This window comes from Cetorhinus maximus, chromosome 20, assembly GCF_964194155.1.
Source record: "Cetorhinus maximus chromosome 20, sCetMax3.hap1.1, whole genome shotgun sequence".
Lineage (NCBI taxonomy): Eukaryota > Metazoa > Chordata > Chondrichthyes > Lamniformes > Cetorhinidae > Cetorhinus > Cetorhinus maximus.
Window position 1 is genome coordinate 48073025 of NC_135898.1, and position 24694 is coordinate 48097718.

Consider the following 24694-nt stretch of genomic DNA (forward strand, 5'->3'; position numbering starts at 1 on the left):
TCCAGCAAGTCCCACACACATCTGTGACTACTGCACAGCCAGGAGCTGTCAACATGAGTGCCAATTATTTGTGGAATAGGGAATTGTGTAAGGGAAAGGCGATGTTAGAAGGAAAACAGTTATGAAAGCAACTTATAAAACCGTCCCAAGCATTTGGAGTGCATCTGCGTTCCGTTAAGAAGTAGACGCCGCCCCATTCCTTTGTTGATGGCTGCCAGATGTGAATTGTACAAACTGAGCTGCTTAAGGACTATCTGGGGAAGCAGAACTTTACTCAGCAATGTAGCTTCACTTTGACAATCTCTCGTCGAGTTAAATGAATGTGAAAAAGTAAATCAGTAGTCTGTGTGTGTTTGTTGTGCGTGGAGGATGAGCTGGTTCTGGATAGACTATCATTGTGCAGTTATGTAACTGTTGAGAATAGGGTCTCTGTCAATGATTTACATTCCGAAGTCTTTTTCTGTTTGGGTGGAGGAGGGGAGGGTAGATTACGAAAGATAAATGACACAGGATGGTGGGGGGTGGTAGTGATTGGTGTATATATAGATGTGGGTAACTTTTCGCGAGTTGCTTCCAGCGTTTTACTCACAATTGTATGAAAGGTAAATTCCTATTTTGATCGAGACCTGAATCCGAGTGAATTGAGATTTGTATCACACGCTGTTGACGGTAAGCAGAACCTGAGTTTGGTGTTTGAGGACATTGCCAGCAGTTGAACCAGGCTGCCTAAAGCCCAGGGGGAGTTTGTCTTCTTGCGCTTAATGTGTGTTTGTTTGATGGCAGAGAATCTGAAGGACGATGGTGCAGTGCAAGATCTTGGGGCTCCTTGTGGTCGTCCTTTTTTCCACTTCCAGCTGCTTGGCCAAGTCCGACTGCATGGTGAGCAATTTCCAAGTGAAAGAAGACTTCAACAAGACCCGGGTAAGTTGATGCCTTTGGTGTTATGAGGAGTAGAAGGAGATGATCTCCCCTAGCTGACCGTCCGCCCTGTCTCTTGCAGTATGTGGGGAAATGGCACGCGTTCGCAAAGAAGGATCCGATGGGCATTTTTCTGGAGAGTAACATTCACGCCGAGTTCAAGGCTGAAAACGAGACGATGACCGCCAAAGCGACAGGATTGGTCACCTTACTGCCGTAAGCACCGGTACCCCCGGGCCAGCCTTTACTGAGCGCCTGTCTCCACTCCCTCCCCCACCTCTCTCTCTCTCTCTCTCTTTGTTCTAACTCGGTATTTTTTTTATTCTTGCAGCGAATGGATCGTGTGCGCCGAAATGTTGGGAACGTTCAACAATACCGAACACCCCGCCAAGTTCAAACTGAAGTACTGGGGAGCAGCCGAGCACCTCCAGCAAGGCAGTGAGTAGGCTGTTTGCACTCGCCATGCTGCTTGGTTTCACAGTGAAAGTCAAGCCCTATTTTATCCTCCCCCAGGCTGCATTGAAAGCTTAAATCCCTGTTCGTATTTATTTTTATAGTCCTCTAGTTGCTGGTTTTAAAGGATCCAGGCATTCCAAAGTACAGCCCTTTCCAAACCTTCCCACCCCCACCACATTCAAACAGGATAAAGCGGTGAATACAATTATAGAATGATTACAGCACAGCCGCCACTCGGCCCGTCATATCTGTGCTGGCCCTCTGAAGGAGCAATTCACCTAGTGCCACTCTCCTGCCTTTTCCCCACAGCCCAGGCAGCGCATTCCAGATCCTAACCAGCACTGATTTGTTAAAGGCACATCATGTTTAACTAATTTGCTTGAATTTTTTGATGAGGGAACAGGGAGGGTTGATGAGGGTAATGCTGTTGATGTGGTGTATACGGACTTCCAAAAGGCATTTAATAAGCTGCTGTGCAACAGACTTGTGAGTAAAGTTAGAGCTCATGGAATAAAAGGGACAGTAACAACGTGGATGCAAAATTGGCTCAATGACAGAAAACAATGTGGTGAATGGTTGTTTTACATGCTGGACGAAGGTTTATAATGGATTCCCTAGTGATCAGTTAGGACTCTGCCCTTCCAAATATATATCAATGACCTAGACCTTGGTGTACAGGGCATAATTTCAAAGGCTGCACATGATATGAATCTTAGATGTATTGTGAACCATGAGGAGGGTAGTGTAGACAGGTTGGTGGAATGGGTGGACAAGTGGCAGATGAAATTTAATGTAAAGAGGATGAAGTGACTCATTTTGGTAGAAAGAATGCAGGGAGACAATATAAAATAAAGGATGTAATTCTGAAGGGGCTACAGGAGAAGAGGGACCTAGGTGTACATGTGCATAAATCATTGAATGTGGCGGGACAGAATCAGAGGGCAGTTAAGAGAGCATTTAAAAAATATTCAGGAGATGTGAACATCGCTGGCTAGGCCAGCATTTATTGCCCATCTCTAATTGCCCTTGGGCAGGTGATGGTGAGCTGCGTTCTTGAACACTGCAGTCCTTGTGTTGTAGGTACAGCCATAGCACTATTGGGGAGGGAGTTCCAGGAATTTGACCCAGTGACAGTGAAGGAACAGCGATAAAGTTCCAAGTCAGGATGGTTTGTGGCTTGGAGGCGAACTTCCAGGTGGTCATGTTCCATGTATCTGCTGCCCTTGCCCTTCTAGGTGGTAGAGGCTGTGGGTTTGGAAGATGCTGTCGAAGGAGCCTTGGTGAGTTGCTGCAATGCATCTTGTCGATGGTACACACTGCTGCCACTGTGCGTCAATGGTGGAGGGAGTGAATGTTCATTGTGGGTGCCAATCAAGCGGGCTGCTTTGTCCAGGATTGTGTCGAGCTTCTTGAGTGTTGTAGGAGCTGCACTCATCCAGGCAAGTGGAGAGTATCACTCTCCTGATTTGTGCCTTGTAGATGGTGGACAGGCTTTGGGGCATCAGGAGGTTAGTTACTCTCCATAGAATTCCCAGCCTCTAACCTGTTCTTGTGGCCACAATATTTATATGGTTAGTCCAGTTCAGTTTCTGATTAATGGTAACCCCCAAGATGTTGAAAGTGGGGGGATTCAGTGATAGTAATGCCATTGAATGTGAAGGGGAGCTGGTTAGATTCTCTCCTGTTGCAGTTGGTTATTGCCTGACACTTGTGTGGTGCAAACGTTACTTGCCACTTATCAGTCCAAGCCTGAATGTTGTTGAGGTCTTGCTGCATATGGACACAGATTATTTCAGTATCTGAGGAGTCGTGAATGGTGCTGAACATTGTGCAATCATCTGCAAACATCCCCATTTCTGACCTTATGATGGAGAGAAGGTCATTGATGAAACAGCTGAAGATGGTTGGGCCTAGGACACTGCCCTGAGGAACTCCTGCAGTGATGTCCTAGGACTGAGATGATTGGCGTTCGACGGCCACAACAATCTTACTTTGTGCTAGGTATGATTCCAACCAGTGGAGAGTTTTCCCCCTGATTCCCATTGACTTCAGATTTGCTAGGGCTACTTGATGCCACACTCGGTCAAATGCTGCCTTGATGTCAAGGGCAGTCACCCTCATCTCACCTCTTGAGTTCAGCTCTTTTGTCCATGTTTGGACCAAGGCTGCAATGAGGCCAGCAGCTGAGTAGCCCTAGCAGAATCCAAACTGAGAGTCAGTGAACAGGCTATTGCTGAGCATTCGGCATCCTGGGCTTTATCAATAGAGACATAGAATACAAAAACAAGAAAGTTATGTTAAACCTCCATAAAACACAAGTTTGGCTCAACTGGAATATTACATTCAGTTCTGGGACCACACTTCAAGAAGGATGTGAAGACATTAGAGAGGGTGCAGAAAAGATTCACCAGAATGGTTCCAGAGATGAGGAACTTCAATTATGTAGAAAGAGTGGAGAAGTTGGGACTGTTTTCCTTGTAGAAGAGAAGGTTGAGAGGAGATTGGATGGAAGTATTGAAAATGATGAGGGTTCTGGATGAAGTAGATAGGGAGAAACTGTTCCCATTGATGGAAGTATCGAGAACAAGAGGGCACAGATTTAAGTTGGGTGGCAAAAGAGGCAACAGTGACATGAGGAAAAACTAATTCACACAGCAAATGGTTAGGCTCTGGAATGCACTGTATGAGAGTGTGGTGGAGGTAAGGGTAATTGCGACTTTCCAAAGGGAGTTGGATCATTATCTGAAAAGGAAATATTTGCACAGCTGCAGAGAAAAGACGGGGGAATGGTGTGCCTTCAGAGGGCCAGCACAGACATGATGGCAATGGCTCCTGTGCTATAATCATTCTTGGATTCTAATCTCCTATGATACATTGTTAGTGATAAACTGGACAATTATTAAGCATTTTCTGTGTGCTTCACCCTAATGCTGTGTACGGGAATGATTTTAATCACCATGATGTTGCAATGTTTGAATCCCACCAAACCTGTTCACTTTTCTAATCACTGCTGCACATTGAATACATAGCACATGTTATCAAAGGGCCCACATACCAACTTAATTCTTAAAGGAGTATTTTAACTTAAAACCAAAGGAATAAAATCACAAATGGCACTCATGCCAGAAAGTCCTTCGTGTTTGTCCCTGGTTATTTGCCTGTCCTTTTTGTTATTATTTTATGCAGTGTATTTGCCTGCATATATGAACCACTCCAGTTGGCTTATGTTAAAAAAGATTATGCTGGTAAAAAGGAACAGAGTCTCTTTTGTTGTGTTGTGCAACACTTTAAGGGATAGCACCAAACTTCTCCTTTACCAGATCCACTTAACAAGCATGTATTAATAACAATGTCCAAGGACACCATGTCCAACCTGTAAGGCCACAGTCCTAGTGATATATTTCCTCACTGCTAGGGTAAGCCACTTAAATTGGCTGAATAATTTCCACAATCAGATTCATTTACAATGCTGAATGTGGACCTTACATTTGCAAATAAGACAAGTTCCTATATCCTGTTATTCATTGAACTGCTGACAGAATCCCTCTTTACATTACCATATGATAAACTAAAATTCTATGCATTTTCCTTGTTTCCCTTTACCTAATTCCTGTGTCATTTTCTTTCTTCCTGCTATTTTACTTTTTAAGAACAAAATAAAAAATACTTTGGTAAAGTAATGATGAAACAGGGAGTAACAGACAGACGCTTAGCAATGTTGGATTTTCATCTTTATGGACTCTCTGCCCTGCAGCAAGTGGGGATGGGCCTTTGTACATGTGTCGCAGTAAAGAGCACACATCAGGGGACTTCTGGGAATCCTGCTCTCCTGCTACTAGAATCACTTGATCTGGCTTTACAGCTTCACACATGTGAACTGGAATCAGGCAAACAATGTGAAACTAGTATCAGTAACTTGCATTTATATAACATCTTTTAACACAATGAAATGTCCCAAGGTGCTTCACATTATTAAAAAAAATTTGAAACACCTGAGGAAATATTAGGACAGATAACCAACAGCTAGTCAAGCAGGTTTTTAAGGAGTATTGTAAAGCAGGAGAGAACAGCGGAGAGGTTCAGCAAGAGAGTCCTAAGGCCCAGGCAGCTGAATGGTGGAGCAGTTAAAATTAGGGATGCTCAGGAGGCCTCAATTGGAGTAGCACAGTGATCTTGGAGGGTCGTAGGGCTGGAGGAGATTACAGAGGTGGGAAGGGGGTGAGGCCGTGGAGGAACTTGAAAACAAGGAGGAGAAGTTTAACATTGAGGTATTGCCAGACCACGAGCTAATGCAGGTCAGCAAGTACAGGGGTGAAGGGTGAATGGGGACTTGGCTGTGAGAGTGTTGGAATAATCAACCATTTTTGTAAGTAAAGCAGCCTAAGTTACATTGTAATTCATTAGGGTAAAAAAATACTTTGCAACTTGTTTCTTTCAGATGATGATCATTGGATTATTGACACGGATTACGATAACTATGCCATTACGTATACGTGTCGAAAGCTGAATGATAACGGAACTTGTGCAGACAGTTACTCATTTGTATTCTCGCGGAGTCCTAAAGGACTGACCTCTGAAGCACAGCGCATTGTCCGAAAATGGCAGGATCATCTCTGTCTGGCTTACAAATACAGGCGTGTTGCTCAAACAGGTAAATGCAACAGAATTCTAGAGTCATCTTTGAAAGAGAAGTTGTGCCTTGTCCCACATCCCCGCGGTTTGTCTGAAACGCTGTAAGTTCCTCATTGTCAAATATCTGTTCAACTCCCTTTTAAAATTATTTTTGAAATTGGCCTCCACTGCCTACTCAGGAAGAACATTCCAGATCTCGACAATTCTCTGAGTGAAAACATTTCTCCTCATATCTTCTCTAGAATTTTTTCAGTGATTTTGAATCCTTGGCTCCTAGTTATTCTAGACTCTCCAGAGGGAATAACTAGTTTTCCTCTATTTACTTTACCAAAACCTCAACAGGTTACCTCTTAACCTCCACTGTTCCAAGGAGAATAGTCCTAACTTTTCCAATCTCTCCTCATCCCTGGTAACATCCTGGTAAACCTTCTCCAGATCCTTTCTAATCTTATATCTTTAGTATTGCTGAAAAAAGAGACATGCTATTGAAACTTTTTGTCTTGCACTCATCAGGACAAACGTATAAATTAGAAGCAGGAGTAGGCCACTTGGCCCATTGAGTCATTCAATAAGATCATGGCTGATCTGACTGTAACCTCAGCCCCACATTCCTGTCTACCTCCAATAACCTTTCACCCTTTTGTCAATCAAGAATCTATATAGCTCTGCCTTAAAAATATTCAAAGACTCCGCTTCCACCATCTTTTGAGGAAGAGAGTTCCAAAGACTCTCAACTCCCTGAGAGACAAAAAAATTCTCCTCATCGCTGTCTTAAATGAGCGACCCCTTATTTTTAAACAGTGACCCCTAGTTCTAGATTCTCCCACACGAGGAAATATCCTCTCTGCATCCATCCTGTCAAGACCCCTCAGGATCTTAAAGATTTCAATCAAGTCGCCTCTTAATCTTCTAAATTCCAGTGGACACAAGCCTAACCTGTCCAATCTTTCCTCGTAAGACAACGTGCCCATTCCTGGTATTAGTCGAGTAAGCTTTCTCCGAACTGCTTCTAATGTATTTACACCTTTCCTTATATGAGGAGACCAGTACTGTACACAATACTCCAGATGTGGCCTCACCAGTGCCCTGTACAACTGAAGCATAACATCCCTACTTTTGTAATCAATACCCCTCACAATAAATGATAACATTCTATTAGCTTTCCCAATTACTTGCTGTACCTGCATACTAGCCTTTTGTGATTCATGCACTAGGACACCCAGATCCCTCTGAATCTCAGGGCTCTGGAATCTCTCACCATTTAGATAATAAGCTTCTTTTTTATTCTTCCTGCCAAAATGAACAATTTCACATTTTCCCACATTACCCTCCATTTGCCAGATCTTTGCCCACTCACTTAACCTATCTATGTCACTTTGTAGCCTCCTTATGTCCTCTTCACAATTTACCTTCCTTCCTATCTTTTCGTCGTCAGCAAATTTAGCCACCATTCCTTCTGTCCCTTCATCCAAGTCATTTATGTAAATTGTAAAAAGTTGAGGACCCAGCACTGATCCCTGTGGCACACCACTCATCACATCCTGCCAGCCAGAAAAAGACCTATTTATGCCAACTCTCTGCTTCCTGTCAGATAGCCAATGTTCTATCCATGCCAACATTTTACATCCTACACCATGAGCATTTATTTTTTGTAATAACCTTTGATGTGGCACTTTATCAAATGTCTTCTGGAAATCTAAGTACAGTACGTCCACCAGTTCCCCTTTATCCACAGCACATGTGACTCCTTCAAAGATCTCCAATACATTGGTTAAACATGATTACCCTTTCACAAAACCATATTGACTCTGCCTGATTGCCTTAAATTTTTCTAAGTGCCCTGTTAAGGCATCTTTAATAATAACTTCTAACATTTTCCCTATGACAGACGTTAAGTTAATTGACCTGTAGTTTCCTGCTTTCTGTCTCCCTCCCTTTTTGAATAAAGGAGTTACATTTGCTATTTTCCAATCTAATAATTTTGGAAAACTAAAACCAATGCATCAACTATCTCACAATTCAAAAGATACCAAATCTCAAAAGGAACAATTTATACTGCATGAGAAAAGGGTGCTGATTGGTTGGAAAATGGAGTCTGATTGGTAGAGGTGTTGCCATGGAGAATACTCAAGGGAACAGTTAACTGCCAAGCTGTGTTTAAATTCAAACCAGGCAGATCAACTCTGGTTGGTCAAGACATTTCCATGGGGAATGAACCAGGAAATGGCTGTCCCCAAGCTTTTGTTTAGTTGAAAAAGGCACAGTGTGTGGACATGTTCTTTCTGTTTGCAAAGGACAGAGCCCTGTATGTGAATATATGTAGCTTCTAGCATGCATAACTGAACCACATTGCAAGCCAACTGATAATCTTAAATTGGTTGTCACTGTTATTCGAAGTGTCATGTTGGACACTATGTTTTGAGTTTTGCAAGCATGGGCTGGTTGGTTATGGTCAGTACTTTGCCTGTTATGAACAGCCAAAGGGACATGCTGTTCTTTCCTGAAGTGTCATGCCCAGAATTGTCCACAATACCCAAACTGAGGCATACCAGTGATTTATAAAGTTCTAGCATGACACTTTTGCTTTTATACTTTATTCTTCGATTTATAAATCCAAGTAATCCATATGCTTTTTAACCACCTTATCAACTCGCCTTACCACCTTGAAGGATTTGTGTATATGGACACCAAAGTCTCTCTGCTCATCTACACTTTTCAGATTAACTCCATTCATAGTTTACTGTCTTTCCAGATTAGTTCTCCTAAAGCCCATCACTTCACACTTCTCCACATTGAACTCCATCTGTCATGCTTTTGCCTAATTCACCATTCTGTCTGACACCCTAAAGCCTACAACTGTTCTAATTATTTACTACTTTGCAAATTTCATATCAACTGCAAGTTTTATAATTTTGCTTCCTGTCTAGGTTGTTTTCAAAAGTTAAGAGTAATGGACCCAAAACTGACCCATGGGGAATACCACTGCAGACCACTCCCCAGTCTAAAAATTATCCATCCACACCACTACTCTCTGCTACATGTCACTGAGCCAATTTTGTATCCATATTTTCCCCTTAATTCCATGGGCTTTTATCTTCTTAATAAGCCTCGCAAATAGGAATTTTTTGAATGTCTTCCAGAAGTCAATATACAATATCTTCTACAGTACCTCCAGCAACCTTTTCTGTTACCTCATGAAGGAATTCAATCAATTTATTCAGATACAATTTGCTTTTAACAAATCCATGTTGGCTCTCCAAGATTAACACATGCCTTTCCAAATTAAATTTCATATAACCCTGATAATGCTTTCCAGTAACTATATCATCACTGATGTTGGGCTCACTAGCCTGTAATTTCCTGTCTTATCCCTCTCTCCTTTTCTTCAATAGTGATGTAACATTAGCAACATCCAGTTCTTTGGCACTACTGCTGTATCCAATGAGGGTTGAAAGATTGTGACCAATGCCTCTGCTATCCCTACCATTGCTTCTTTCAGCAACTGAGCTTGTGTTACATCCAGACCGAGTGGCTTACCAATGTTCAATAATTCTAATCCTTTTAGTATGCCTTCTCCCACTATTACTATCCAGTCTGTAATTTCCTTCTCCTCTTTTAAGTGTAATTTTCACATCATCCATTTTCTTTGTGCTCATTTAACACTTTTACCCAGGTCCTCTGGTTCTACATGAAGATTTTCCTTTGTGTCCTTCATAGGCCCAGCTTTTTCCTTAGCAAACTGCTTACACGTCTTATGCTTATAAAATGTTTTTGGGTTTAATTTAACGTTGCCTACTTAACCGTTCTTGTAACCTGTCTTTGCCTCCTGTGTTACCTTCTCAATTCACTTCTGTACTTTCCATAATCTTCCTGGTTATTAACTGAATCTTGCTCCACACACTTGTCATAAGCCTCACCTTACCATTTTATTTTAACTTCTATTTCCTTTGTCATTCAGGATGCAATAGCTTTGGATGCTCCAACGTTTCCCTTCAAAAAAAAAGTCTAGTTTGTACCTTAACTATCTCTTCCCTGAATGTTCTACATTGCTCCATTACTGCTTTACCCTGAAACCACCTTTTCTAATCTATGTTATCCCAGCTCAGGCTAACCCTGGTCAAGCCTGATTCCAGAGTGGAACCCAGCTTGATAGATCCTAACTTTTATTTGTTTGTTTAGATATGTGGAGAGTATCTACTGAACAGAATCACAGTAGGCAGCTGATAAACTTTTAACAAAAGAATAAAACATTTATTCAACAAAAAAAATGAACTATATTACAATACTCTTTCACCAACAACTATAGCTTTACAGATATATACAGATTTGTAAAGATAACACAAGTTACAAAAACTATCTTATACTCTAATGTTCACAGTAAGTACACAGTCCATGTACCAATAGACACCCTGTGGTCAGACACACCACACTGAAACCAAGGACAGAATTTTCCCCCCATCGGGGGGGGATGTTCAGGAGCAGGTGCGTGGAGGTGCACCTCTGATTGGGGGCGTGCCGCCATTTTACGTGGGCATGCCACTTAAGGCCTGCCCAGTGTGACGTCCACCAGGAAGCGCTATGCGCTCCCTGTGCGGGTGAGGGTGGGGATTCCCTGAGCCTCAGGGAGATTGGCTCCACATTAAAAAATATTAAAAATTAGAAAAAAAAATTTCCCTGACACTGTCACATGAGTTGAGACATGTCCATCACTTTTAGTTACACTTTTATTAAATTTTTAAAAACTTACATGAAACCTCATCCCACCCGTGGATGAGATTTCATGCTTTCTCTGAAGCCCGCCAGGGCTCCCGGCCTGCCCACCAACCTTAAGATTGGATGGGCAGGTCCATTAATTAATTAATTAATAGGCCATTGACAGGTCGGCGGGTGCACAGCTAATTCGGCTGACCCCCGCCGACCTGAAAATTGAAATGAGGCGGGGTGATGTCGGGAGTTCCGCCCGACATCATCCCACATCATTTTATGCGTCGGCGAGCGGACCCCACCCGCCCGCTCGCAGATCGAGAAATCCTGGCCCAAGTGACAGATGCCTCCTCAACCTGAAGCGATGGCTCTCTCATCAACTCCCCCCAGATATTTGTCCCACTCTGAGCCAACCGGTCTCACTGACCTCCGTCTTTCACATGAGGGTTTCCAATCTCCACTTTCCAAGAACTCGCTTTGGAATCTTCTCCCAAACCAACATTTTCTCTCAGACGCCTTCTGCACGGTCTTACCTCCAGGGTTTCAAACTCTCCTTCTGATCTTCCTCTCCGCTGGGTCACCACATGCATTCAAGCTGTCTTCCACACACTCTCTCACTGACTCAACCATCCACAGTACCACTGCCCCACATGCTCATAGCAAAGAGTTACAGACCTTCAGTTGTCTCTCTGTACCTTCTTGCCACTTACAATCTGCTCTTGCTTTAAATCTGCTTTCTGCACCTTTTGTCTCTTTAAAACTGAAGTTTATAGCTTTTCTCTCTGCCCCTCATTCTTAGCTTCATTAACAGGATTGTCATGAAGCTATTAATATATATAATATTTTGGAAAATATTTTTCTTTTAAAATAGAAGTTTAGTCTGTGGGTGTGTCTTAATTGGATTAAAGCCAGCCAGTCTGGGTGCTTTGATGGGTACTAATTTTGATATGCAAGAGAGATAGCATTCAAGAAATGGGGTGAAAACTTGACGCCTATCTAGCAGATACCAAGCAATATGTTTATATTACTAATAAAATTGGTACTATGAAAGGGGTTTCATTGTTAAAAGGTGAAGTTCAAAGAGGCTGGGGAGACAATGAGAATCTGAATTCAATCATTGGCGGTAGGTATAACTTCCTCAGTTTTCGGGTGTGCAGAGCGGAGGCAATGTAAGATCAAAAGGCAGCTGCAAGCCTCTAACTGGCTCCACAGTGAAAAGAACCTCATTTTGAATTTGTAAAGTGAAAATGCTTTGCCTGGTGTTTGGTTAAGTCTATGGGTTGCTGTTGCCTTAATGGAGATTAGTTTGGGAATTTGTTATAAGTTATGATAGTAATTTGTAGCCATTTGTATATACATTTTTAACCTGTAAATTAATAAATTGTTTCAATTAGTTTAATGTAAAACCTCAAGAACTGATGGTCTGATTCCTGAATTTAGAGTCGCACCTCAAACATAACACTTAAAGTTATAGGTTATGACAGTTGTTTAAGGTTTCCCTTTGGGATTTTTAAATAACTCCGCTTTACCAACTGAATCGGTCATAACAGGACCTTTTCCAGGTTCCTGTCCTTCCTTTGACTAGAAGGTCTGCTTGGGACTTTCCCCTGTTGCACTCCCCTGGATTTTGGGATCTATTCTTAAGCTTGGGGCTGGCTATCTGTCCCCTTTTCTCCAGTCTCTCTCTGGCAGCTACTTTCAACCAACTTTGGCTTGGGACTGGCTATCTGCCCCTTCTAGGTTGCTTCTGCCTGGCAGCTGTCTTCGAAACTGCTGAACTCCAACAGCTTCCAAACCAAAACTGCTGTCTCTAACTTTTCTGTGTGTGTGCCTGTGGGAGGAACCACCTCTCTGGAACCCTGTTGCAGCAACAGCACTTTTTTTTCTACTCTTGTTTGCTTAACTTAACTTACAGTAAGCCTCATTAGAAATGCAAGCACCTATTATAGTGAAACTAAAACTCCATTTGACCTTTCTTAACACACAAATACAGAAATACAAATCAAACTTAAACTTTAAAGCTACAACTCATCCCTAACACCTACAAATACCAATTTAACTTACTTAAACTATCTCTGTTTCCTAATCGCTATCAAATAACTGAACCTTTCCCCAGTTGAGCAATTTTACCTCGGCTATTTTCTGGTCTTTTTCTGCAATTACTCTAAACAAATAATGTGGTCGCTATCTGCCACATGATCTCATTCTATGATGCACTCCACTGGTCTTTCTTTCCCAGAACCAGATGCAAAGTGGCTTCCTTCCTTTTTGGACTGGTGACACATTGATCAAGAAAGTTGCCCTGTGCACATCTTAAAAATTCTTCTCCTTCCCTACCTTAGCACTATGTTTTTTTTTCCCAGTCTTTTAGGGTAATTCAAGTCTCCTAACATTACCACACTCTTGATGTTGCATAGTATTGGAACTTGCTGATAAATTTGCTCATTTATCTCCTTCTCACTGTTTGAAGCTGTATAAAAAAACTCCCAAAAATATAACAGCTGCCTTTCTGTTCCTCAACTCAAGCCAAAGATTCAGTCCTAAAACCCATCTGGCAAATACTTTCGATTTAGAACTATAACTGTAAGAGCTTGCAGAGGGATTAAGATGAATGGTTAATTGAGTAGGCAAACATTTGGTAGATGGAGTATAATGTGGGAAAATGTGAGGTTGGCCATTCTGGCAGGAAGAAAATAAAATTATTTAAATGGAGAGAGATTGCAGAATGTTCTGGTACAGAGGGACCTGGGTGTCCTTGTACATGAATCACAAAAAGTTAGCATGTAGGCGCAGCAAGTAATTAGGAAAACAAATGGAAAGTTGGCTTTTATTGCAAGGGGATCGAGTATAAAAATAGGGAAGTCTTGCTGCAACTGTACAGGGCATTTTACGACCACATCCAGAGTTGTCTTTTATTCATTTACGGGATGTGGATGTTGCAGGCTAGGCCAACATTTATTGCCCATCCCTAAGTGCCCTTGAGAAGGTGATGGTGAGCTGCCTTCTTGAACCGCTGCGGTCCACATGGGAACACCACCATTTGTACAGAGTGTTGGTGAGACCACAGCTAGTGTACTGTGTACAGTTTTGGTCTCCTTACTTAGGAAAGGATATAAATGCATTAGAAGCATTGAGAAGGTTCACGACTGATACCTCAGATGGTCGGGGGGGTGGGGCGGTTATCTTGCGAGGAAAGGTTGGATAGACTGGGCCTGTATTCGTTGGAGTTTAGAAGATTGAGAGATGATCTTATTGGAACATATAAGATCCTGAAGGGACCTAACAGGGTGGATGCTGAAAGGATGTTTCCCTAATTTGTCTGCATATTTCTTCCTCCAACTCCCTTCCACTATTAGCTGCTCCTTAGACTGTACCAATTAGTGTGATTGATCCTTTATTATCTTTTAGCTCTAGCCATATGAATTCTATTTTTGTTTTAATGATAACTGTGTCCCTTTTTTTATTGCTGCTATTATGTTATCCCTGATAACTATAGGTACTCTACCTCCCCTCTTTCCCTCTATATCTTTTTGAAATGTTATACCAGCAGTGTTTAATTCCCAGTCCTGATGTTTTTGTCGCCAAGTCTCAGTGATCCCTACTATGTCTGATTCCACCCAATGCATGACTGCCTCCAGCTCCCCTGTTTTATTATGGACACTGTGCACAGGCATTTTAACTCATTTTTATTAGGATTTCCTCCACCTTTATGTTTAACCATCTTTTCAGACTCCTGTTCTACAACTCTATTTATTACAATGCCACTAATCTGTGTGCTCCTATGGCAATTTGCACATGATTCATGCACTAATCCGAGGTTAATATGCTGGAGATCCTGCTTTTTAATTTATAGTCTAACTGCTGATACTCTTTCAGCAGGACTACCTCCATGGTGTTTGTTACAATATGAGCCATGTCAACTGGATTTACCTTTTCAAGTTCCTCTCCAGCCACCATGAGATAGCCCATACTCTGGCAGCGCAACACAACACAACTTTTGGGATTCTCATTCTTGGCTGCAGAGTTTGCTATCTAGCTCCCTAATTAAAGAGTCCCCTAAAACTACCACCTTTCTGTTCTACTCTCTCCCTGCCCCTACCCCTGCTCCACTCATCCTGGACTGCCTTCTGAGCCAGGGTGCCATGGTTTGCATTCTGTTGTCCTCCCCGCAGCCTGTCTCCTGGTCCTCACAGGTAGCGAGTACATTGTACCTGTTGAACGGAACTAGCATATGCAGGACTTCATTCTCAACCTCCCCTAAATTCCTGCTACCCAGCTCCCTAACAGTCACATCCTCCCTTTCCTGAACCTGTTTTCCTCTGGGTGTGACTATATTCTGGATAAAACTTTCCAGGAATTTCTCCCCCTCCCAGGTGTGCCAGAGTCTGTAACTCGCACTCTAGCTCAATGACAATATATTACAGTGACATATCTTTACATTTCTTTCACAGATTTCCATGTTCAGCTCTTGCTCGCTGACTTTCTCTCTTTGATCTCACTGTCTCTCTCTCTCTGCTCTTTGTCTTTCTCTCTCCTCCATCACTCTCTCTCTCCACTCTCACTGTCTCTCTCTCTCTTCTCTCTCTCTCTCCTCTCTCACTATCTCTCTGTCTTCTCTCTGCTCTCACTTTCTATCTCTGCCCTCTGACTGTCTGTGTCTCTCCTCTCTCACTGTCTCCTCCCTCTCTGCTCTCACTGACTCTCCTCCCCTCACTGTCTCTCCCCCGTCACTCTCCTCTCACTGTCTTCCGCTCTCCACTGTCACTGTCTCTATCTCCTCTCTCATTGTCTCTTTCTCTCTGCTCTCACTGTCTCTGTCTCTGCTGTCATTGCCTCCCTCTCACTGCTCTCACTCTCTCCACTCTCACTGTCCCTCTCTCTCTCTCCTCTCACTGTCCCTCTTTGATAAAGTGCCACAGCAAAGGTTATTGCAGAAAATAAAAGCTCATGATATAGGGAGTAACATATTGGCATGGATAGAAGATTGGCTGGCTACCAGGAAGCAGAGAGTAGGCATAAATGGGTCTTTTTCAGGTTGGCAAAATGTAACAAGTGATGTGCCACAGGGGTCAGTGCTGGGACCTCAGCTGTTTACAATTTATGTAAATGACTTAGATGAAGGGATGGATGGAATGGGTGCTAAATTTGCTGATGACACAAAGATAGCTAGGAAAGTAAGTTCTGAAGAGGAGGCCATAAAAAGATATATATAGACTAAGTGAGCGGGCAAAGATTTGGCAAATGTAATATCATGTGGGTGTTATGGCACAGCTGATGGCAAATGCTGAATTGTTCAAATCCCAAAGGGAAACTTTAAACAACTGCCACAACTTGATTTATAATTTGTATAAATTTCGAGATGTATGCCCTAAATTCAGTAGTAATAAGACTACCAAGTCTTATAGATTTTTACAAAACTAGATTAAACATTTATTAATAGAAGAAATGACTTTAAAATACATACATAGATCTAAGAATTACTGCTATGATAACTTCTAAGTCCCCTACTTAATCTGATTCCCAGTTACACCTTTGTTAAGGCAACAGTAAGACACACAATTTTAGAAGATCCAGGAAAAGTAAACAATACCCTGAACAGTCGAATTCAAAGTGAGTTCTCTTAACTTCAGTCGTTGAAGGCAGCAGTTTGGTACATACAGGCTGAAGGCATTTCACACTTGTTGAATCTTAGACTTCCTTGCCTTCGTTCATTTATACATATTTTCCCCTTTGAATGCAAATACCCACTGTTTCATTGTCTTTGGGCATCTTCCTGATAATAAAAATCTCTCATAGCACTAAGTTTACCAGTAATCTTTGGGAAAAATAAGTAAACACTATTTCTTACTACTTCTGCTGGCTAAGTATCCATTACACCCCCACTTTTGAATTCAAGCCACACCACTTTTGTTTAAATAATTCAAGTTTCACCCTTTACACTTCACATTTTAAAACTTCCCCATGTTTACCTAATTAAGACTTCAAACCTAACTTCTCTTCTTTTTCAAAGCACCCAGACTAGCTGCCTCTAATTCTATTAAGTCTCACACAGACACATATAGACACAGACTCTATTTTACAATAAATTCCAATAACACCATGGACATTATTATATCTTCCTGAGAGGTGGAAAAAGGTGAAGTTGTACATTTTGGCAGGAAGAATAAAAGAGAAGCGTATTATCTAATTGGTGAGAGATTGCAGAGCTCTGAGGTACAGAGGGATCTGGGTGTCCTAGTGCGTGAATCACAAAAGGCTAGTATGCAGGTACAGCAAGTAATTAGGAAAGCTAATAGAATGTTATCATTTATTGCGAGGGGAATTGAATACAAAAGTAGAGAGGTTATGCTTCAGTTGTACAGGGCACTGGTAACATCACATCTGGAGTACTGCGTACAGTATTGGTCACCTTATGTAAGGAAGGATGTTACTGCATTAGAAGCAGTTCAAAGAAGGTTTGCCAGACTAATACCTGGAATGGGTGGGTTGTCTTATGAAGAAAGATTGGACAGACTATGCTTGTATCCACTGGAGTTTAGAAGAGTAAGAGGTGACTTGATTGAAGCATGTAAGATCCTGAGGGGTCTTGACAGGGTGGAAGTGAAGAAGATGTTTCCTCTTATGGGAGAATTTAGAACTAGGGGTCACTGTTTAAAAATAAGGGATCACCTATTTAAAACAGAGATGAGGTAACATTTTTTCACTCAGATGGTCATGAGTCTTTGGAACCCTCTTCCTGAAAAGGTAGTGGAAGCAGAATCTTTGAATATTTGTATGGTAGAGGTGGATAGATTCTTGGTAAGCAAGGGGGTGATAGGTAATCGAGGTTAGGTGGAATGCAGATTTCACTATCAGATCAGTCATGATCTCATTAAATGGTGGAGCAGGCTTGAGGGGCTAAATGGCCTACTCCTTGTTCAAATGTTCGTCTGTTTGGTCTCATTGTCTCCCTCTCTCTCCACTCTCACTGTCTTTCTCTCTGCTCTCACTGTCTCTCTCCTTTCAATGTCTCTCTCTCTCTCTCTCCACTGCCACTGTCTCTCTCTCCTCTTTCACTGTCTCTTTGTCTGCTGTCATTGCCTCCTTCTCGCTCTCTCTACATCTCCACTCTCACTGTCTCCCTCCCTCTCCACTCTCATTCTCTCTCTCTCCTCTCTCACTGTCTCTCTCTCTCTCTGCTCTCACTCTCTCTCTCTCTCTGCGCTCACTCTCTCTCTGCTCTCACTGTCTCTCTCTCTCCGCTCTCACTGTCACTCTCTCCTCTCTCACTGTCTCTCTCTCTCTGCTCTCACTCTCTCTCTCTCTGCTCTCACTCTCTCTCTCTCTCTGCTCTCACTCTCTCTCTGCTCGCACTGTCTCTCTCTCTCCGCTCTCACTGTCACTCTCTACACTCTCTCTGTCTCTCTCCCTCTGCTCTCATTGAGTCTCTCCATTCTCACTGTTTCTCTCTCTCTCTCTCTCCACTCTCTCTCTCTCTGCTCTCACTGTCTCTCTCTTTCCTCTCTCACTGTCTCTCTCCATGTCTCTTTCCTCTCTCTCCGCTCTCACTGACTCTCTCTCCACTGTCACTGCCTCTCTCTCCTCTCTCACAGTCTCTCTCCTCTCACTGTCTCTCTGTTTCCACTCTCACTGACTCACTCTCTGCTCTCACTCTCTCCTCTCTCACTGTCTCTGTCACTCTGCTTTCGCTGTGTCTCTCTCTCCGCTCTCACTGTCTCTCTCTGCTCTCACTGTTACTGTCTTTCTCTCTCCTCTCTCACTGTCCCTGTCCCTCCACTCTTACTGTCTCTCTCTCTCTCTCCACTCTCACTCTCTCCTCTTTCACTGTCTCTATCCCTGTCTGTCTCCTCTCTCTCCCTGCTCTCATTCTCTCTCTCTCTGCACTCACTGTCTCTCTCTCTGTTCTGTCTCTGTCCACCCTCACTGTCTCTCTCTCTCCACTCTCACTGTCACTCTCTCCACTCTCACTGTCTCTCTGTGTCTGCTCTCATTGAGTCTCTCCATTCTCACTGTCTCTCTCTCCACTCTCTGTCTGTCTTTCTGCTCTCACTGTCTCTCTCTCTCTCCCCCCTCACTGTCTCTCCCTCCGCTTTCATTGAGTCTCTCCATTCTCACTGTCTCTCTGCTCTCACTGTCTCTCTCTCTCTTTCCATGTCTCTCTTCCCTCTCGCTCTCTCTGCTCTCACTGACTCTCCACTGTCACTGCCTCTCTTTCCTCTCTCACTTTCTCTGTATCTCTGCTCTTCAATGTCTCTTTCTCTCTCTCCACCCTCACTGTGTCTCTCTCCGTTCTGACTGTCCCTCTCTCTCCATCCTCACTGTCTCTCTTTCCATTCTGACTGTCTCTCTCTCTCCACTCTCACTGTGTCTTTCTCTGCTCTCACCATCTCTCTCTCTCTTTCGCAGATGCTCTTCTCTCTTGCTCACCCTCTCCTTTCTTGCTGACTCGCTTTCACTGACTCTCTCTCGCTGACTTTCTCTCTCTCTTGCTGGCTCTTTCTCTCCCTCATTGCCTCTCACTCTCACTGTTTCTCCCTTTCTTGCTGACTGTCTCTCGTGACTCTCTTCTCTCGCTGTTTCTCCCTCTCTCGTTAACGCTCTCTCTCTCATGACTCTTCTCTCATCGAATCTCTCTCGATGAACCATTGCTGACTATCTCCTAAATCGCTAACTCTCTCCTGCTGACTCTCCTCTCTTGCTGATTCTCTCTCTGAATCTCTCTCTGTCTCACTCTCTGCTCTCTCAATGCCTCTCTGTCTTGTTGACTCTCCCCTCTCCCGCTGACTCTGCCTCTCCCGCTGACTCTCATCTACACATTCTGCCGCTTTTAACCTTGTCCTTTCGCTCTCTGTTCTCTACCTAACAAATCTTTATGTGAATTCTGCTCCATTGTAAAATGCTATGTAAACACTCCTGTGGAACCTACATCTCATGTAAAATGTCTACAGGGAGCTGTGATGTTTCACTCATACTCAGAGCTACTCTAATAGGATTACCAATGTTAATCTGATCACTGAGCTATAATGGCTGCCTGGAGCACCACACTTTAATCAAATTCCTTCCGGTCTTCTGCATGGAGTTGCAGAGTTTCCACCACTGGGGGTACTGTAAAGTCTCTGTCCAGTCTACCATCCATCGGAGTGCTGCTGTAGGCTTCCATTCATCAATACTCAATCCTTCTTTGCACAGAAATAAGTAGGTTTTTCTTTTTGAAATTCACTTTTAAAATATTCTTTTGGCATTTTAGGAGAGACCCGACCCCTGCACCTGAGAAATTAGCTGCCAAAGCTGGAATCCTGGCTGCTGCCAATTACTCACATAACCTTCCTTTTCCCACTCCTCTCCCCTCAGCCGGTCCACTCATTTCCAATGGCTCCTGCAGTAGCCCCTGGCCTGTTTCCTTTGAGTTGACTGCCCCTTGTGTCTGCCTCCCCCGTTCTTTCCCTCACTTCCACACCCCACCCCCAACCTCCAGCCATGCTTCACCTTGGCATCTACCAGTACTCGTCCTCTATCCGGCCTGCCCCACTCCCTGCTCACCTCAAGACTGGCCTTCTGACCTCCCTGCCTTTCGACCTACAACCATGCTCCCTCTCCCTGCAACCCAGTAACCTGCCAGTCTCTAACTATGGCCTATAGTCTCTAACTGTGGTCTCCAGCTCTCTCAAACTCTGAAATCACAATTAAACAGGTTCAGGACATAGCAGTCCACGACTGATAAATGGGAATGCGAACCAACAATTAAAAATTGCTACTCTGAGAATAGTTTCCAGTCAAAGTATAGCCAATCAGGTAATTCAAAGAATATTTTTGAAAATAGTTTTGGTTACCATTTTGTTTATCTGTTCGCCTGAGCAACACTGCACCAAAGGACATTTTCAATATACCAAACACATAAAAATATATAATTCAGAACAAACGTCATTAAGCACATCCATATCTGTTTCATGCCATTGTAGAATTCTGCACAATATGCCTCCTACTGCCCTCACCAGGCCTATCTGCTTTCAGTATAACCAAACCATTGGGACCTCTCCCTGCCCAGCACTCTCAGAGTCTGGGTTTCTCTCCATAAGGCTTCTAGATCTTGGGTCACTCCCCCCACCCAGGTGCTTCCAGACCCATGATTCCCTCACTGCTGTTGGGTTCCACGAATTTCACCTTGTTTGCAGATGCTGAGTATATCATAAATATTCCCAGATTCTTAAACCCCTTCCCCAGCACTTCCAGATTCAGGAACTCTTCTTCCTAGTATTTCCAGACAGAAGAATTCCTCTCACCCACCCATTCACCCTCCTCTTCCCATCTGTTAGATCCCATCCCCCTGCGCCCTATACAATTAGACACTAAGATTGACCAGTGTAGCCAAGAAAGAAATCAACCAAAGGAAACCAAAGCTAAGCTCATCAAACAACTCAATGTCTTTTCAAAAAAAACTTTCATTTGCTATTTTTCATCACCTCAAATACCCAGAGCTCAAAACAGCATCTTAAGAAACTTAAAACTTACATTTTTCATGAAGTAGTTTTTGTGTTTTTTGATGTTTTCATTAGTGTTTTTACTCAGGGCCTCAGGTTCCCTCAAAATCCTAAACTCAGGATTGATATCACTCAAAAGTTGATATGAGTTACTAACTGCCCCTATGCCAGCAGTCCCTAGGATGTCACTGTCTACATGTAATGCAATGTGAAATATTTTCCAGTGTGCATCAATGTTATTCTCTCAGGACATGTTGTAGAAATAGTTTCTATGTTCTTCCAAATGATTTGAAACCAACTTGAAGAAAGAATTTGAATAGCTGGAAGAAGATAGATCTGGTGAGGGCAGGAGGAGGCATAGTTTTCAGGATTCTACAATGGCATGAAACATACATGAGCATGTTTAATGTTGTTTGTTCTGAATTATATATTTTTATGCATGTGATATATTGAAAATGTTCTTTGGTGCAGTGTTGCTCAGGCAAACAGACAAATAAAATGGTAACCAAAGCTATATTCAAAAATATTCTTTGAATTACCTGATTGGCTATACTTCTTTTATTGGAAACTATTTCCTAAGTACCAATTTTTAATTCTTGGTTTTCATTCCCATTTATTAGTTGTGGATTGCTGTGTTCTGAACCTGTTTCATTGTAATTTGTTGGTATTTTATGAAAACAATACTTAAATAGAGCAATTACAAAGGTGATTCCCACTTTTAGATCTGATACTTTGAATTATGGCATGAGATATATGAAAGTGTGACTAAACATGCATGTCTCTGTGACATTGCTAATGTCTACTCTAGTGATAATTGTAAGGTTTAGCTGCAAACCTTGCTACGGCCATGGTTTAACTATTCCCTCTGAAAAAATGGGTCCAGCTAATTGTAACAGTTTGAAAACTTGAGGTCACTCAGAGTGCAATTGTCACAACTTATACGTTTCAGATTCCAAGTTATTAACTGTTTTCTTTCTCTTCATTTTTGATTGTTTTTCATCTTCAGTAAATTGTGTTTTCTGAAGTGTGATACCTGTGTGCTGATGTGCCATTTACAAATAGAATAGACATAGCAATTATCTACAAGGTTTTGGTCAACATTGTTCCATTAAAATGGGCTGCATTTTACAGGATGCCATGTTCCCCATCTCCCCAACAAAAAGTTGGTTGGGAGCCCATCCGTGCCCTGCAGCCATTTTACATGCAGCCGGGTGTTAACTGGCTCAGGGTTTTCACCCCCTCATCTGGGGAGGAAGCCCCACCTTAAAGAGTTGCATGCCAATTGGATTGGCAGTATTGGTTGGACTCAATGCTTATGTGTGCGTTTCACTTTCACGTCCTGAATCTGTTATGGAGAAAGTTCCTTTTCCTCATTTACAGGCTGAATAAATAAACAGAATAGTATCAGTTATTCACTGATGGTAATTCATCATTTAAATACTGCATTTTCAAATTGCTGTGACTGTTGAATTCAATAAAAAGTGAGGCTGATTTCATCACTACGTTTAAATTCTCCTCCTTGTGGCCCACTGGCAAATGATGTACTAGCCAACATCACAACGTTAAAGGGATATATGTTCCCTATTGGATCAGTGACATTGGGCTGGATCTTAGACTCCTCCACTGGTGTGTTTGAAGGTGGGGATTACACTATGAAATGTATAAGTTGTGACAGCTGCACTCTGAGTGACCTCAAGTTTTAAAGCTGTTACCATTAGCTGGATTTATCCATATGGACCCACTTTTTTCAGAGGGCATACTTGAACCATGGTCTTAGAAGCTGTGTAGCCCCAGCAGTACCAGGTTTGAGTGGTGGCTACTGCTGGGACTACAGCCAGTCCCCGAAGAAGAGAAGGTAATGAAGGTATGTCTGAGATATTGGCAGGTGTAGCTGGCAGACTCCAGTGAGGGGGTGAGGGCTGGGTTTGGAAGACCAGAAGGGGTAAAGGGAGATTATGACTTTGGGGTGCCTCCAATAAGTGCAGGGGACTCCCCCCAAAGGAGGCGTTCGCCCCACCCACCCTTTGCCTGATACCAGCCTGCCCAATAAAAGCTGGATTACCTGCTTGGCATGGGCCTCCCCCTGTCACAGGTAAAATTGTGACAGGGGCAGGAAGAGGCACTTGAATGGCCATTAATTGGTCACATAAGGGCCTCAATAGACCCAGGAGTGGGCAGGGTGCCCGTCGCCTCCGCCATCCTGCCCTTAAAAAGGGAGACAGGTCGGGTGCAGGTGATGAGAAGCCCACGCACTGAATTTTACAAGACTCCCACCTTCAAACATGCAGGCGGGGCAGTGTGAAATCCAGCCCAACATCGCTAATGTAATAGGGAACATATATCCCTTTAACATTATGACATTGGCTCGTCCATCGTTTGCCAGCGAGCCACAATGTGGAGAATTGAAATGTGGTGATGAAATCAGTCTCAATCTTCATTGAACTGAGCGGTCACAGCGATTTGAAAATGTAGTATACATCAGTGAATAACTGATTCTGTTTATTTATTCAGTCAGTAAGGAAAAGGAACTTTCTCCAAAATAGTCAGAGGACTTGACAGGGATACACACCCAGGCAGTGAAACCAACAATAAAACTCACCCAAACTGACAACAACCTAATAACAACTGCAACTCTCAGTTTCTCTTACTAATTGCTCTGACTATTCATGTAGCTGCTTTGCTAGCTCTCTCTCTGTCATTCTCTCTGCTCCTTCCATCTCTTTCTCAGTTGCCTTCTCTCTGGAATACTCACTTTCTGCAATCTCTTTCCCAATGATCCTTTTTCCATCTGATTTTATCCTAATATCCTGTCCCTGCATTCTGTTCACCAGCCCTGTGTTTAATGATTCTATTCTCACTGTCAGTTTGTTCAATGTTGAAACCTCTATGAATAGATTAAAATTATTTTTTTATATTTTGAAATTCTTTTTACTTTATAAGTTATTTCATTTAGGTATTTACTGTACATGCACGGTATTTAAACTTAAATTTTTTTTCTGATGAGAAATGACCAAAAGAACCTAAATCCAGTTTATATTTTAGTCCCAATGGGAAATCTGATTCGAGTAAAGTCTCAGGAACATGACTAGGGTATTAAGTGAGCAATTACTGTATAATATATAATACTTCTGAATGCATGCGTTTTTTATAGATAATAGTCTACATATATATAAAGAAACATTTTTGTTATATATGTTTATATTCTGTTTATCAGTTTTTCCTATTCCAAATTCCTATGTCCGTATTGATAGTGGAAATCGCCAATAGAAACTTGTAATGCTGTCATTACACCCAGTGGTGATGCTGTGACTCAGCCTGTGTTACAAAGAAAAGCAAAATACTGCAAATGCTGGAAATCTGAAATAGAAGCAGAAAATGCTGGAAATACTCAGGAGGTCTGGTAGCATCTACGGAGAGAAACAAAGTTAACATTTCAGGTCGATGGATCCATCTGAATCATTAACTTTGTTTCTGTCTCCACAGATGCTACCAGTTCTGCTGAGTAT

At 42.5% G+C, this 24694-nt stretch overlaps 1 protein-coding gene across 6 annotated transcripts in view; it reads left to right on the forward strand.

Moving 5' to 3' along the window:
- The window catches only part of rbp4 (retinol binding protein 4, plasma), a 25164-nt gene continuing 470 nt past the window's right edge, over nucleotides 1–24694 (forward strand). Inside the window, exons 1-6 of one of the 6 annotated variants that reach the window (XM_078566014.1) lie at nucleotides 20–330; nucleotides 784–921; nucleotides 1001–1134; nucleotides 1250–1356; nucleotides 5813–6047; nucleotides 21437–21506. In XM_078566014.1, coding sequence (XP_078422140.1) covers nucleotides 799–921; nucleotides 1001–1134; nucleotides 1250–1356; nucleotides 5813–6047; nucleotides 21437–21491 — 654 coding nt within the window. In that variant the 5' untranslated portion in view covers nucleotides 20–330; nucleotides 784–798 and the 3' untranslated portion in view covers nucleotides 21492–21506. Of the gene's footprint in view, nucleotides 670–783; nucleotides 922–1000; nucleotides 1135–1249; nucleotides 1357–5812; nucleotides 6048–21436; nucleotides 21507–24694 lie in introns of those variants that run through there. The other 5 variants (XM_078566013.1, XM_078566012.1, XM_078566017.1 and 2 more) reach the window with 5 other exon arrangements.